The sequence below is a fragment of the Lepisosteus platostomus genome, chromosome 6, assembly GCF_059453375.1.
Source record: "Lepisosteus platostomus isolate fLepPlt1 chromosome 6, fLepPlt1.hap1, whole genome shotgun sequence".
Lineage (NCBI taxonomy): Eukaryota > Metazoa > Chordata > Actinopteri > Semionotiformes > Lepisosteidae > Lepisosteus > Lepisosteus platostomus.
The window spans coordinates 43,510,905-43,528,467 of NC_142616.1; the positions used below are offsets into that span (position 1 = coordinate 43,510,905).

The following is a 17,563-nucleotide window of genomic DNA, read 5'->3' on the forward strand; positions in this document are numbered from 1 at the left end:
CTTTTCAGCATGGAATAAACCTATTACTTGTTCCTTTACAGCCTATGCATGCTGACGCAGCTACCCACCTGAACATCATTAATAGATTATATTTAAGGTACTAACAAGGATTTTACATCAACTAAAAACATAAAACATAAATCTTTAAACATTGGATGTGAACTTAATTTGGGTTGGTAATGGTAATATCATGTATAGTACAGTATATTATCGGTAATTATTAATATATTAGCTATTAGTAGATTTGAAATTTTATATTTTTTTTATTGTGCACTGTTTGGTTAAAGAATTTACAGTACATTAATTACAAAATGACACATTGCAGACCTATCTTTAAATAAATACTTTCTACATAACATTGTAATATTAAACATTTTTATAACCACTGTTATGAACTTGTGCACATTCATAAATCCATTGATCAAACTTCTCAATGAAGTTTTACATATTTAAACCCATTGTGATGTGTGTCATTTTTTCTTCCCATTTAAAACAAACTAAATATATGGTACTTTAAAGTAGTTGAAAAACATTTTTATCACATATCAATTTACTTATTTTCCAATTAAGTGGTCTGTTTTCTTCTCTTCAGCACTATAGGATTAACAGGTGACTTTAGCATTCACATTAACATTAAATTCTTACATTAATAAAAAAGTGGGATAATTTCTATTAAATAACCAAACTGCATCATATTACAGTATGTGGATTGTCAATTAATCCCTGTAACTAAAGCACTTTGAAATGCATTATGGATACTGCAAAATGAAATCACATACCTTTTCTGTATGTCTCAATTACCAATATGGTGGTTTAAGATCATTGGAACAATTCTATTACAGTATGTGAGATGAATCACTAATACTATAGTATTATTATGTAGTATCACAATACTACATAATATTATTTAGGATAATATTTGAGGAAGCACAATGAATATGATATATGTAGTTTGTTCTCCCAAAGCCAGATACTTTGAACTTCCAATATTAAGTTATTCATTTTACTAACAACTTCTAAAACAGAGCATTAGCAAAGCTGTAGCAATCAATATATGTATTAATTTTCCCAACCAAATATTAAGTCAAGACATTTGCAAAAACAAGTTTGAAAACTAATCATGAAGCTTGGCTTAGAGACCAATTAAAATATTCACAAACAAATTTGAATGATTATCACCCCAAATTAATATCAAATATCATCCAAAAATAAATTAATTCACAAAATAAACCCACCAGTCTGGTTTGATTAATCAACTTTTTAAAACACACTGTACATATCAAATAAAATCACACTGTGAACAAAACTACAGATCAGAGTCACAACAGTTTGTCGGGAAAGAAAAGAGCCTCACGTTTTTGAAGCCTCTGTAGAGGACCTGCAACTCTTTCTTGGTGAATTTCGTCTGCTCCTGGAGCTTGTCCAAGCCTTCTGGCCGGTGGCACACAGTGGAGAGCTCAAAGTCGTCCTCTATGCTGTCTGTGAAAGAGATAAGTACGCGTTACCACAGATCTCTGTTGAGAAATGCAGCCTGCTAGTGTTAATGGTTTTCACGCTCTGTTCTACATTACTCTTTCACAAAACTCTTACAAGGTTATAAACTTACCTGCTGTTCTACATTGCCCAAACAAGTTCACAGTCTCATCTTGAGTCTTGCTGCTACCCATATCCTTCTTTCTACATTACAATGCACAATTCATTCTCCTCACAAAAAAGAAAAAGTGTATTTCTCACAGACCCCTAACAGTGGTCTACCATAGCAGAAGCCCAGTGAAATATAGTGAAGCATGGTTCAATTATGCTGATACTGTAGCTTTTGTGCATGAAGACTATAAGGTTCATACATGCTTTTGGTAAACAAAAACAAAGCAAACCAGTTCATCAGTCTCTCAGCTTTGGTGAAACTCTTCTAGTCTCATTAGCAACACTCTTCTCCAGTCTCTCAGCTTTGGCGAAACTCTTCACTAGTCACAATAGCAACACTTTTCTCTCTTCTCCAGTTTTTCAGCTAACATAACTCTGGTCCACTGGAATTACACAAGTTGTACATGATTGTTTCCAATCAAAGATATGTTTATCTTCATTTCCACATCAGTACTACCTGTACTTAAGGGTTAAACACACCTGCAGAATGTGGTTATAAAAACCTTTACAGAATATACAAAAGTAGGAATGTGAAAATCAATTATTTTTTCTTTTCTTGTCTACTTTGGTTTTAATCAAAGGCTGCTCTACGAAGAACTGACATGTGTGAAGGCAGACCTCTACTGCCAGCTCTCAGTAAGCCTCACTGATTACAGGTTTGGAAATGAAAGCATAACCAACAATGACAAACCGGACACCTCTCTCCATCAGCAACACCTAAAAACCGAAACATTGTGCCAATTCCAAGGTCAAAACAAGAGTTGTGAACATAACTTACACCATGTTCACTTATGACACATTCATCAACACATGACCAAAAGCATTTTAAGGTGTTCTATGATAAATGCTTATCACATTCTGACAGTCATACTGCAGTATGTGTCCCTTATTGGTACAGGATTAAAATATTTTGTCCATTTCTCCATGGTGCACTGAACCCTGAATCTAATAAAAATCATATTTGAAAAAAATATAGTGCACATAATAAAACAAGACTCTATATTCACGTTTAAGAAACATTTCCTTTCAATAGGAACTTAGTGTCAGTTTCTGTTAATGAATCCAGTCAAACAGTATTTTTTTACTATGATTCTATATTGAGCTGAATGAAATAATGCACAGGATGCTAACAAAATGCAGAAAAGGAAACAATACAAAAGCAACTGTGTTTTCTTGAGGTGATTCAAAATATTTGTCACTGATAGTACACTGATAGCATGCTCTTGTCTTCCACACTGCAATATAAGCAGTCAATAAGGCACACATCCCAGCTCGCACCAGATGATTTATTTTCTTGTGCAAAACTCACTTGTCAAGATTAGTGAGACTTTACACTTTTTCATTGCACGAGCCCTGCGTCTACAGAATCATCATATTGTACTTCCTTAAGTGCAAAACCTTCAGCTGTGAGGTGCATTTAAAAGCGGACACTCACTGAGGTAAACTTTTTGTGTGCATGAGTATGTAAGTGACAGAAAGGTCAATTAAATCCACTTAGTATTTCCTGGGCAGACTCTAGGAGGAGCAGAACCCAGCAGGCTATAGATTCCTTACTCAGGCCCTGCCTGGCCTAGGTGCAAGGTCGGTGGGTGGAAGTAAAAGGAAATGAAGACACTTGCATTCACTGACTGAGGGAGTGGAGCTGGGCCGACAGCAGGGCAGCAGTCTGAGGAATCTCTGTTTTATGGTTTTTTTGCTTTGGCTGGATGGAGCGTTACCTGCAAATCACCAACCACAGTGGAGAGAGAGGTTAAAGAGAGAGAGAAGTGCATGGGCTCTCTCACCAATGCACACAGGGACATGATAACACAGTGACGCACACTCACAGCACACTGCCACACTCACATACAGTAAACATGCTTGGGCGCGCAGATATACATGCCCTAAAATGCACTCTCAGACAGATTCGCTGCTGTGTTATCCAGCTTACACATCCTTTTATACCCAGTGCAATCCACTTACAGTATGTGAACTTTAGATGTCCAATTCCTACCTTAAAAATGTAAATATCATAGCCTATATCGAAAATCCCTTTGGTTATATACCACGTTCTGATTTTGTAAAACTCTGTACCCTGGGATTCCTTCTGAGCTGCTTATGAATATAGAAATAAGTTTGTTTCCAGACATGCATGTTACATAGTGTCAGCAGTGTTTTTAACCCTGTAACTCACTATGACACTGCAGATCAGAAAAGATGCTAAAACTGGTTTGTTCAGTTATTGTGTAACTATTTGTTCTCAGCAGTGCATTGTTTGCTGGTCAGTTTTTGAGACAAATGCATTTTATAAATCATCAACTCCACCTTATTTTTAATATGAAATATACTGTAATCATGGAATGTGAAACTTTCTAACAAAAAATGTATTCTGGAGTCTTTAGAATACCAAATGGACAATAAGCAAACAGACAATAGATTTACATGATAATTCATATTTTCTGGTCTCCCGAAAAGAATTGATTTTGTCATATTTTAATCTGGTTTTCCACCATGTTACGGGATCCTTTGTTAAGTAACAAGCAGCCAGTAAGGTTCCAATGCAAACCTACTGTATGACAAGAGAAGTTTTAAAAAGTACATCGATTCCACTGAAAATGCAATAAGAGTAGTGATCAGTTTAAGTCAATGTTACTACAGTAATCAGAAAATGAGTTCTAAGACAGGGTTTAAAGACAATGTAAATCTGAAAAAAATCTTTAGAAAACAGAACTGTAGTCAGATGAAATAGATAGATAATACTTTATTAATCCCGTGGGGAAATTGATGAATTGATGAAAAGCTTTATCTTTGTGAATGCTCTTGCTAAAAGATAACAGGGTTATTTTGCTGAAACTTGGAGAGACAAGTACAGATTCACATACAGGTATAGTGCATGATTTGCATGCATACACTTAAACCTGTATAAAACAGGACTATAGTTATTGTTTTTAAGATCAAGATACCTTAGTAGAGGCACGTTGAATCACTCCTTCAAATACATTATTGTGGTGAATGAACAGTGTCTGCTAGCCGTACATTTTAACCATAATTTTATTTTGTGAGTCTAGTGTTACAGTAATTAGACTACTTAACACATTTTAGAGGTACAATCCACTTGGTTAAGGCCAAATCAGTGGGTGCAGAGTTTACAGTAAGGGTGTACAGTAAACATATTTTGGTAAGGGTGAGTGATTTTTCAGGGGATGTAGGGTAGGAGCTTTAGCAAATTCCACCAACTATTGTTGTGTGGCAATAAAGAATGATCTAATAAAGAATGATCCTCAGAATTGCATTGTGTACAAATTGACACACTTTTTGTGGTGCATTTTGTGGCGAAAGCAGCAAAACAATAAATGTAACTAACTTTGAAATTAAATGGAGTTGAGCTCTGAAATGATTTTTTTTTAACCTGATTCAACCAGTGTGAAAGGAAATCTTGAAAGGCTTGGAAAAACTGGAACGCTTTCTGCAACGAATAACGATCACCCATGTTGCAGAAGCTGACTCCCTGGTATCCTTTAAGGACTGGGTGGATAACAGTCCGGAATCAATTTGGTTCGAAACAATCTAAACAGCAAGATGGATGCTATTGCCTCCCCTTTTTTGTCTTGAAGTTTCTCCCATATTTATTTGAGCAATTACGATCTGTCCTCTGATCTGTGGTAAGAGTTCCAATTAAATTTGAGATTTTTGCTATTGCATTTAACACAGCTAGGTTTACAGGTATTGAAACGCATACTACAGTATGACAGAAGACCTCATAGCTATAGACTGTACTTTGGTATGTTTTCTATTTGTAGCCAACCAAATGCTAAGATATACAGTATAATGAAGAGTGAAGAATTACATTAAGCAATGTTAGGTTAAAATTATGCAATGTACTAATCAGACCTAATTTCTAATATGAGTACAGCTGTGGTCAGTACATTATAAAGAAATCTTTGATGCCCTGGAAAAAGCTTAAAAACAGAAGGACTTGCTCGGGCATAATGTGGGTTATGTGAAGTTGAGTCCCTAGACCTATCCTGAAGCAGCTTGGTGTGATCTCATTTATTGCCTCTCTTATGCCCTTAAATTCCAGTATCTCAGTTCTAACATGGCCCTGGAGAGGTCTGGTGCTACAGGATGTGTGATATAGTGCCTGCTATGTCAGTGTCACTCACTGGGAGAGACCTGATGAACAGCTGTAACTGCCAGCACGCGAGGCTGCTCACCTCACATGCTCACCTGTAGAAGACCCTCTCGACCTTCTCGGCTTTACAAGCCCATTTGTTTCCAGCTGTCTCAGAATAACTACAAATGGACCAATTGTAAGACCTGAGGATTGTCCTTGACTTCTCTGTAATGAATACAGCCATATAGTCACATATTTTCAAGGCAATTCTTGTGACACCAAATTAGGAATGTGAATCGTTGGCTCGTGCTTGAACTCTCTGCGATTGCCCTTGTACTATACCTAACAGAGCTGCTCTGTCCAGCCCTGTTCTGCATTTTCTTCACGGTTGCTCAGTAATGACAACAGCTGTAGCTCATTAGAGAGAGACAGGGAGGTCTGATTTATTAAGATCTTGATGAGCATTAGGATGTAACTAATGTAAAAGAGTCACAAAGCTCACTGTTACATATTATGGAAGTGTTCATGTTTGCCACAGTACTTCCGCATCAATGGTACAAATAATAAGCTTCCACAATGCAAAAGACCATGCTGACATACAGTATATTACTCTGTGTCCGTTTCATTTGCTGTTTAGTGCTGTGTTTGTTGCAATTCTCCTCCTCATGGAATAACACTATTAAAATTGCATAAAAATCAATCCTTAAAAAGGGTTGGCATGATGGTGCAGTGGTTAGCACTGCTACTTTATAGGTTTTTGGTCCAAGGTTCAATCCCAGCCTAGGACTCCTTCTGTACACAGTTGATATATTTTCTGCCTTTCTATATGGGTTTTATTTAAGTCCCTCTGCTTTCCTTCTACCACCCAAAGACACTTTATTTAGGTTAGGTGATGTCTACAAATTGTGTGTGTGTGTGTAGGCCTGTAAACTGGCATTTCATAGATGATATAGAGTACAGTAGTCTCACCTTACACTCTCAGCATGTGGGATAGGTCAGAGTTGCCACAGCTTTTGCCATAAATAAGCACCTTTCTCATAGTGGATAGATGGAAAGCTTAAAACAGTCTAACAGTGAATTTTAAACTCACTTCTTTCTGACTGGCAGGTTATTAAACACTGCATTTTAAATCTCTTCTGAAGATTGGGAATACCTATTTCTCCTGCAGCTCATACAAATAACACATCTCTAAAAGTTAGTGTTGGTGTTTGGGATAGATTATATACAGTATATTAGAAAGGTAAGGATAAAAAATCCAGAGGCATGGCAAATATTAGCGATAGGGTTAAGGTTAGACAAGGGCTTGTGTGTAACAGTTAGTGGATGTTTAAGGACTCAGCAATAATCCCAAAGAGCTTTAAGGTGAACATTTTGAGAATGTGTTTGCTGATGTCTACATAAAATACAATTAGGCTTTGTCAATGAGCATGTGCCCAGTCATTAAACCTTCTCTTGGGAATTTTCACATTAAAACCTGACACTTAGGTCAACAAGCCAAGAGGTAGCCATCACTAAACACAAAGAACACATTCACACACAGGATCAAGAACACCATCACACCACATGCAGTCAACCATGAACCAATGAAAAAAGCCAGCTTTCCAAAAGTGGAGCAATTTTGCTGACCTGGCTTTACATATTGTTCATCACTTTTTCAAGTTGAAGAGTGGTTCAGCTGACACCATCGGATTAACATCAATGGCAGACATTGGGATGAAAAAAGAAAAATCTCTTTCTTAAACTGCAGTTCAGCTACAATGCCCAAGTATGATGGGTAGAGTAAATACTGGAGTTCCACTTGCTGTACATATAGATATTTGCTAATAATTGTTTTCATATGTGAAAATCTGCAAAACATCTGAAACAAGACAAAATTTAAAAATGTACCAAAATGGGAACTACTGCAGACTTCTAAATACTGTAACTGCAGTTTTATTATAAACTGTAATCTATAGGCAGAACGATATATACTGTACTGTACATTAATTCAAACATCTCTTGGAGCCTTATAAACCGGACATGAATCACCAGGAAAGTGAGAGCTGTAAATGAACAGGGTGACGGATTTGTGAATCAGTGATGTTTGGGGGGAATATTTACAAGATACTGCCACCCTATTAGCTGGCATGCATGCAGCTGTCCGGTATATGACACTTTGTGTTCTCTGTGGTGATGAAGCATCATTAAACAGATGCCTGATAAATGTAGAGACAAACATAGGGATAAATCATGAAAGACATCCGTCAATCATAGTGAAATACACTCCATTCTCGAAGCTAAGAGCTGTGCAGTAGGAACAAGTGATAGGTCACAATAATTAAATGTCTGAGAACACATTCTGGTTCTATTTGACAAACAGCTGTTTGTCTGAAAGAACAACAATAATTCTATGGCATCATATAGACATCTTAAACTTCACCAGCTGCATACTATAAAAAGCCATTGTGAGTAAAATCACAGAAAATTACATTGCTCTTCAACAGTCTCATTTTGTTCCTGCTTTTTGTTTTACTATTTGCTTCTCAATTCTTGTTTTGTGTTCATATTTCTTCTAACTCCTCTAAAATATGGTCTCTCCCTTATTTTAACTAGTTAACTAGTTAAATTATAAGAACTCTTTCCTGCTACACTAATCTTAAATGCTGACACCTGAAAACTGACATACAAAAGGAATGTTTGCTACAGTATATATTAGCTTAGTAATACTTTCAAAGCAATATGACTTGTACTCAGTGATGTAGATCATTTTTTAAAATTTTTTGGTACTTCTTTGAATTTTGATATGCATTTTGCCCTCCTTACTCTTTCAGTGAAAAATACACACAATCAACAGCAAACTAATCTGAAGCCACACCATTGTTCAACTCCTCTCCAATACCTACTCCTGCCAAGCAAGAAGCTAAACTATCAACTCCATGACACTGCAAATTTCATGGTTTTGCAGCAGCTAAATTAATTGGTTAATGCAAAAGAGCAGTTACCAGGAAGCTCCCGGTTCAAGTCCTAGCCCTGTTTCTGACTTCAGTGTGTCTCACCTCACATGGCTAATTTAACATCCGAACTGAGTTCTGAGCTGCAGGGGAGAAACAATCTCCAAATCCTGTTGTACTGTATGACACTGTGCAGCAGCTGTTGCATATTTTAAACCCCAACCTTTGCAAGTCTCTTTCTCAAAAGCTGCTAATTCACTAAAGATGATTTGTGCTACCACTGTATGTACATTCTCCTCAAACCATATTGAACGAAATCTTCTTTTTTTATTATTTTCACAAAGAATTATGCATTATAGTTTTCAAAATTTCAATAAAAGCAAGTAGTCTATTTCCTTGTAGGTCATTGGCTAACAAGGTTAATTGATTGTTAGCACTACCGATACCTACAGGGTGCTCAAAGCACAGACTAAAGCTGTGAGTGCTACTACAGAATAAGTCATCTAGGAAACTTACTCCTCCCCCTCTTCCTCCCTGGGATCAGCACCTTCATGGTTTTGAAGAGCACTCCGGCAGTCTGTGGAATGAAGGCCATGTCTGAAGAAAAAAGGGATCAGAGCTCCTGGCAACTCTTCACTTCTCTTCCTCCAGCTTTTACCTCTCCGCCTCTGTCCCTGCTCATTTTTGCCTCATCGCCCCCCTCCCACACACCCACGTCACTTGGTGCCTGACAGGCCACGTGTCGTTGGTCACCGGGCTGTGGATTTATATCCTCACCACCACAGTGGAGCCGCGTCCAGCAGGTTCAGGCTGCGAGCCGTCACTGATTTACAAAGAGATGGCACGGGGACAGTCACCAGCCGCAATCAAACACTCCCTCTGCTAATGGAACATGTCAAATTGCGGTAGACCTCCATTAACTGGTCCGCTGTTAGCCTAGTGAGGAAATGAGAGCTGGCTCATTTGATCACATACAATGAGATGCAAGCTCATACACATATACTGTATGTCCACACATATCCATGCCGATTACGCAATCACTCTCAATTACAGCTACCTGGTTCACAAAATCACCCCTATATTAACAAGTGACACCCGGTCAACTCTCTGTATTACATGCAGAAAAATGAGGAATGCTCTGATTTGTACCATTTAACAAAATATAAAGCAGAAGGTATTTACTGTACATATTAAGACTCAGATAAAAGCCATGTGTTGCTGTGCAAAAGTGTCTGCTTCTTGATGAGGCAGAAATGTCATCAATCAATCAATGATAATCTTGCTTCACAGGAATGGATGTTGTGTAATGAACTGTGATTGGAAAGGTCCTGTCAGGTGCCTGTGTTTTATTCTCCTTTGTTATAAGACGTGACGGGCCGAGAGGCTGGAATATAAACGGAGGAGTGCGGTGCGTGTCGAATTCTCTGTCCCAGTCATGTTGTTTTTTGTCTGGATAGAAGGCACTACTGCTGCCAGTGTCTGAGACATACTGTACTGCACCTTGATGAGACAATGTCAGCACACAAGTCAGTCCTCAAAATAAGTTAGGCAAGCGAGAGTCTGTACTTTGATGACAGGCATCTGAAGAAAATGAGGTTGAAACAGTAGGTGGCAGGGAACTCTGTGCTGTAGGAAATGCAGCCTTTCAAACGAGACATGAAACTATGGACCTAGATATTTTTATTCATTAAATTCCCTATGGCATGATTTAAAATGTCTATTTTCTCTGCCTAATGTGTATATTAAAAATGGCTTCTGGGCACTGCCCCAGAGAGTGCTACACTTCAATGGTGGATGAGATGACTTTCCTGCTAGTTAGTTAGAAAGAGTTTTGGGATGAAAATCACTACACGAACACTACAGTAGATGTTGTTATTTTAGGTAATGACTCAATGTACTCGGGATGGCGCCACGGTTAGTTGCAATGCTGCCTCGTTCAATTCCAGACCCGAGGTGCTGTCTGGGTGGAGTTTGTATGTTTTCCCCATGTTCGCATGGGTTTCCTCTGGGTGCTGTGTTTTTCTCCCACAGTCCAAAAACATACGAGAAGGCTAATTGACTTCTGGGAAAATTGGTCCTAGTGTGACTGTGTACATGTGTGTCTACCCTATGATGGACTGCTGTCCTGTCCAGGGCTTACCCTGCCTTACACCCATTATTGCTGGGAGAGTTTCTGGCTTCCCTGCGACCCTGAATTAGATAAAGTGGTTGGGAAATGAACTGACGGACTTTAAGTAGTTTTGAGACTCCCCTAATACTGCAACAGAATCAAATTAACCTGGGCTGTCTGTTCTCCCTGCACCTGCTGCGTCAGTGTTCACCAGACTCCTGGCTGGCACAGTGGCATTCAGAGCTCCAAAATCCCACAGCAGCTGGCATGAGCCATTTCTGTCTCCATTGGCTTCGCTGGCAGCAAGCTGCCAAATTTCACCATGACACTCAACAGGTGGCTGGCTAACAGACAGTGGCTCAGCAGGTGCTGATTGATCACCTGTCCTAGATTGTTGCCTTGCTTTCCTGTCACAGATTCACATTGAGGTTAGATCAGTTAGGGAAAATGCAATTCAAAACATACTTTTAAAATAGCATTTCCACAGGGGAAAACTATGATTTTAAGCCTTGTCCGCAGATCTTTCATCAGTTGCTAAGATATGCAATTATGTTTTTCCTTAACTTAGTATTGGCTGTCCTGTTTATCCGTCTTCTCCAAAGCAACTTAAAACTTTTATTCACGTATACAGTACAAATGTCTATTTTACTGAAGTGATTTCAGTGACATACAATGATCAAGAGTACAAAAGCATAATATTTTCTGTGATGTACAGTAAAACAAACAATTTTCTAGTTACAAGTCTTGAGTTCTTAAGTCTTACCTTACACTGAGGTTGCATCAGAACAAAATCTGCTCACATGGTGCACTAAGTTCATGTTTAGCTTATATTTAGCAATGATTCTGTTTCTTTGAGACTCTGGTTTCTTTTATTTTCTGTTACTAATTTTGGGAGAGCCAATTTTGGGTGTAGCTTGGGCAGACTAAGAAGCATTGATTTGGTATGAAAGTGTTTTTAATGAAGCCGTGCCAAAAATGTCTAATATTGTGATGAACCCAAAATAAAAATCTGTATAAAAAACTAAATAAAGAAGTTCAATTTAAACAAAACATTCAAAGCAACAAGAGCATTCTGTTCAACTAAAATATTCTGATTGCAGAAGTACTGTATTCACTCCCTTTACTTTGGCAAACTTAATTTGGCTCAGGTTCACAAATTACTTTGACACAAGGAGCCGATTGGCCCCTGCAAGTGCACACTAATATTAGTTAACTATTTTATAATTTGTAAAATGCACATCATTTGTAATCTTAATTTAAACTACATGGAAAGTAGTGTGAGTTTTGTACATATTGTAACTTCAAGGGTTACAATATTTGCAAAAATTACCTAAAAATAAAGCACAACTATCTTTTCAGCACTTCAGCTCTAACTTGTACTACTTCAAGACTAATACTGTATTTACTACTTTTTTCTAATATACTGTATAGTACTAATATTGCATTCTCGACAAGAGTAGGTCGTTATCCCGGTGTCCGGGCCAAATTTCCCCCCTCGGCCTTTACCGTGGCCTCCAAATTGTCCCCATGTATGATTGGCTTGCACTTGCCCTGCGATGGACTGGCGCCCCATCCAGGGTGTACCCTGCCTTGCGCTCGTTGCTTGCCGGGTAGGCTCCGGCTTCCCGCAACACCGTATAGTACAAAACGGTTTGGCAAATGACAGGACATAATTTCTAATATTTACTGATTTTTCACCATAGTGGAATCTCCTATTTTTTCCTCTCCTCCCAGTTTGCCAGAGTAGCACTGCTGTTAACAGGCTTCCTCTCTGCTGCTGGCTTGTCACAGAGGCCTGGCACCTAAACCAGGGTTCCTTTCTGGGGCTAGAGTCCAGATGTTGGCAGCTGCCAGTCCTGTGCAGTACACTGGAAGAGGGGATGAGGGAGGGGCTGTGAGCAAACCTCAGTTCCCCAGACATACTAAAAGTGAAGAGCAGATGGCCAGATCTGAGAATAACACCATGGGTTTTAATGTTTTTTAACCTCTTAATTTCTGCCCTGAATAAAATTGCTCAGCCTTTCTTTCAGCTAACAACAAGGGTTGTTTTGTTTTATAAACAGAAGATGTAGAGTCGAGAGAATACTCAGCTTAACCTTTATGTGCCACCAAGAAACCACTTTTCTGCACTTGTAAAAATGCACGCACAACAGTCTGATATACAGTATAATACCGTAGTTCAACGGGGGTACAGTTCATAAAGACTAAATAAATAGACTGAGTGTTTTTCCAGGGAAATTTCAGAAATAACTAAAACTCACAATGTATACATCTACACATTGCTTTCCCCTTTTCAACACATCAATATCCACACACAACAAAATCAATATTTATCTGCCTGGTTCACTCCTCTAGCTCACACACACCACATGCAGGCTGCAGAGAAACACTCAAAACTCTCTATTTTTGTTTTCAACACCTGTTCCACACACTGTCATACACACCAAGGACTGCTGAACCAGGTTTCAAGTAGTCTCCTGCATGCCTTTCCACCCCAGCCTGCTACTCTGTATGCACTGACTTCACAAGGAGGTTATATCACAAAACTCCCTATCGCAATGTCACAACCTTCTCTTTACACTGCTCCTTCAAGACCAGACTTTCTCACACATCACAGAAACTTCAAATCACATCTTAGAGGAAAGAGCAAGGCTGTTCCCTTTCAACCTGACCCCTTGTTTGTTTTATTAAAAAATGCAGTATTTTTACAAAAAACGTTTCCAATGTATTTCTTTTTTTTATCTACACTCTGTGCTCTGACTTGGGCATTGAAAAACAGTTTCCATAGACGACAGCTGCAATGCCTATGGTACACCAAAGGGAAAACACAAAAAGCTTTCAGATTTCCTTTAGTGAGAAAGCACAAGTAATAAGGATCCCCTTTATCTTTGCTTTAATTGAGCTCATGGCAAAATGCAAGGTCAAATATTTACTGTGCAATCAGTGAATATACAGTATGACAGAGCCCTGCAGTGTATATAGTAAAACAAGAAATGTATAAACCTGGCTTGTAACAGAACCTGATCTGATCCAATCACAATAACCAGGCCAACCAGGACCATACTGTATGTGCCCCAGTCTGGGGGAATACTTATATGAGTTCAGCAAGTACTTCGTTTTCCTTACCTCTGCTTGAGAAGTCAATCAAACCCAAGAAGTGCAGCAGTTTTAACGAGCTGCAGACGACCAATAGGATTCCCACTGTTTGCAAACCTTCCATCTCCCACTCTTCCCGGAAGAAATGCATCTTTTAATGGGGGGGGGGTGGCAATAAATCTGTAGATCAGGCACCTGCCCCTCCAAAACAGAAACTGCCTGGGACTGCTGGGGGGGGGGCTATCTACCCTGCGAGTTCTCAGTTCTCACTCACTCACGCCCCAGGGCCATGCCCTGCTGTCCTTCCCCACTGCTCCAGACACGCTAGAGTTCCCGTGGCCGATCATTCAGGAGAATTCTCCTCCAGCGGCTCTGGCCTCTTCTCTCTGCTCCCTCTCTCTTTAAACGGCACAGCCTTGAATAAATGACATATTCCAGATGAATGGGAACCGCTTGACAGGTGCGTTGACCCCAGAGGCAGATGATCTTAAAATGACCCTCCCCCTGGACAAGGCAAGGCCCCTCTTGAAATGGAGAGTCTGCTGGCATCGATTGTCCGTTAATCCCAAGTTAACGAGAGCCCTCTTCCGTGGTTCCCCCTTTCACTTCACGATGGAAAACCTTCTCATTGAAAAGTGGTCACTTTGTTCTCTCTCTCTTTTGCTCAATTTCCGATTTATTTTTATTCCCCTTCCCCCCCACCCCCTCCTTTCCCTTATTTCTCTCTTTTTAATTGGGTCACTTTCAGTGCATTTTCTGGAAACATTGGGGCGCCAGGAGAGGGAGAGAGAGAGGCCATGAGAAAGGCGTGCAGCTGCAGTGGTGCTGACAGATGTGACACGTCCTCTCCGTAGACCACTGTGCAAACTGTCTGTTCCCTGTGCACCACATCAGTCTGGGGAAGCTGAGCCACTCTGATAAACATCCAGGCGGCTTCCAACAAGGTCTATCGGAACTACCTGCCTAGAGTGAGACCTACATCCTCTGGAATATTTAATCACACTTACATCAGTTTACACACGTCAAGAAAAATCAGTGCCCATGAATTGGGCTCACATGCTGCTTGGCCCAGTGGAAATTGTCAGAGCAGCCTTGACACTGTTGTCAGGGAGGAAATGGGGGGTCGGGAAGCATATGTGAGGACTGACCAGGGGGCTGTCAGTTTCCTGGCTGGGTGAGCGCTGAATTTCAGCTTAATGACCAAGAATTCCATGGCCGAGACAATCCCGCAGCCCTGCACAGGAAACTATGGGCTTGATGAAAGAAAGGAGAAGGTCCTCGTTAAAAATTAATTTATAAAGGGACAATAAGGATTCCCAGCAATGTACCTGTACACTATTGTACATGGAGAGCAAAGCATTAAATATAAAACAGCTTTAAACAAGCACCAAAAATTGTACACAGCCACGCATACTTTAGATGAATGTACAGTATATAAACTATATGTTATTTCCTATTGGTGAAGATGTTCAATTTATGATTTTTTTTAAAAAAAGAAGAGGTCAATAATCATAGAAGTCACTATTTTTAATTTGACCCGTGTCCTTCCACAAGGTTTCATACAATACAGAAATAAACCTAAACAAATTACATTGTAAAAATAATTTACCATCTACTTCAAATTACGTACATAGCCAATTCTCTAAACCTACTGCATGTAATGGTTAGAAAGTGAGTTTTCCTCTGACATTAATTTTAATCATTCATTTTTCCATTTGACAAAATCACCTGCCACTTGACAAAATAATGGCTCCATAAAAGCAAAAAGGCTTTCCTCCTGAAAATGCAAAAGTCATTTTTTTTCTTTCATTAGATCACTAGAACACGTGGTGTCTCTATTGATGTACATTCAGATATACTGTAATCATCTGTTAGAGATGGATGATAATGGTTATAGACTACATCATTTGAACTATCAGGTTATGTTTTAAAACATCCGTAATAGCTCACAGGGACAAGAGAAACTACAATATCATTTAGAAGGAGAGCTGATACAAAGGATGGATGAATTTAGCCCAATACTTAACCAAGGGCATGTCAACAGAGATGCAGACGACGAGAGAGAACCAGTTATATGTAATCAAGGGGGACAGTGAACAACCTGAGATTCTTTAAGGAGCAGAGGCATCTACAGTATTCTAACCTGAAAATGATTCACTCAATTTATCACATGGTCTGCATGTGATAGGCCGTATAGTCAATGTAATCCAATTTTAGCTGAACAGAAAGCTGACAAAGGCAGTACAGTGATCGAGTGGATAGCACTGCTCTGGGGCTATCTGCGATGTTTGTGTGGGTTTCCTCTGGATACGCCAGTTTCTTCCCACAAGTTTAAAAACATACAGTACCAGCAGGATAACTGGCTTTTGGGAAAACTGGCCCTAGCTGTGATTGTGTGCATGTCTTTGATGGACTGGTGTCCCATCCAGGGTGTACCCTGCCTTGTGTCCATTGCCTCCAGCTCCCCCACGAAACAGAACTGGAAGAAGCAGTTAGAAAATTGATAGATGGATAGAAAGCTGAGAAGACTTACGTCTTGAAAAATAAGTCTCCAGCTTTGTGTATTGTCATCATTAAAGAAGCTCATTGTGTGGAAAAAAACAACAATTGATCTCAACTGGAATTAACAGCTTTCAGAATCATTGAAAGGAAGAAACAAACTGAAACGACACGCTCAATCACTAACTCACCTGTTAGTGTTGCTAGTGTAGTTTTAGCCTGTCTCTATGTCATGAGAGGATTTCAATGGTGAATGCCCTGTGGAGTCAGTGCGGAGCAGGGGAATCCGCACACCTTCACCTTCACTTTCTGAACCAGTGTGCATAGGTTAACACTTGTGTTTATAGGGTAGATCTGCTGGTGCTGTGCCCAAGCTGCAGCTGAATCTCTAGGCACCTCCCTCCGACTTTCACTAGCAGCTGGGCAGGCTTGTTTCAGCTCCCCGGGCTGCTTTCATCTGTATTCTCCCAGGAACATCAGCTCCCGTTCCGGGAGAAAGCATTTGTTTCAGCCACCCAGGACTTAATAGATTAGCTGCCAAATGGCACTCTATGGTACACAACATTGTTGAGTCTAAAGTACTTTAAAATCCACGTAGTTGTGAGTTTCAGTATCAGCAGTTCAGTATAAGCATGGTAAAGCCAAATAAGGCTTTAATCTAAAGAATTAAGATTGCAAGAACAGCAAAACCCATACTGCTTCAGAACTTCCTACAGTATCTTATAAAAATACAGAGTGACTGTACCTCTTTTTTCAGTTCTTGTAGTTGTATTTGTGAGCAATTTGTGCAAATAAAAGGTGAATATTTGTTTCTTTCTGTATGAGTAAAATCACGGTTTGTCATACCTGATTACTACAGTATGTATGTTTCACCCTGTCCTTAGAGCCACTGAATCCCAATGGCAATGACGCTGAGCAGCTAGATGATTAGTGTTATGCTTCTGTAAGTGGAAACTTTTTAAGTTTCATTGTTTTTTTCTTAAATCCTTTAGGTTGCCTCAGGATTGGTTACATTGAGTAATATTACATGGAGGAGGTTAGGGGATAGTAGCTCTTCTGTACAGATTATTTGAAAATGTTTTCATTTTGACTGAGCACCCAGAATACTAGTTTAGAGGTGAACTAGACCGTTTTGCTCCATGCCCCACTTTTCCTTAATTGCTGCTATAACAGGCCTTCTCAGCCCTGGGG

At 39.4% G+C, this 17,563-nt stretch overlaps 1 protein-coding gene across 11 annotated transcripts in view; it reads right to left on the bottom strand.

The window, feature by feature from the left end:
- The window catches only part of LOC148661758 (A-type potassium channel modulatory protein KCNIP2-like), a 245,925-nt gene that overhangs the window by 14,833 nt on the left and 213,529 nt on the right, over window positions 1-17,563 (bottom strand). For 4 of the 11 annotated variants that reach the window (XM_088635964.1, XM_088635961.1, XM_088635958.1 and 1 more), the window contains exon 2: window positions 1,355-1,479. In XM_088635964.1, the coding sequence (XP_088492090.1) occupies window positions 1,355-1,479 (125 nt within the window). Of the gene's footprint in view, window positions 1-1,354; window positions 1,480-1,606; window positions 2,258-3,259; window positions 3,363-9,183; window positions 9,476-13,903; window positions 14,045-17,563 lie in introns of those variants that run through there. The other 7 variants (XM_088635955.1, XM_088635954.1, XM_088635956.1 and 4 more) reach the window with 7 other exon arrangements.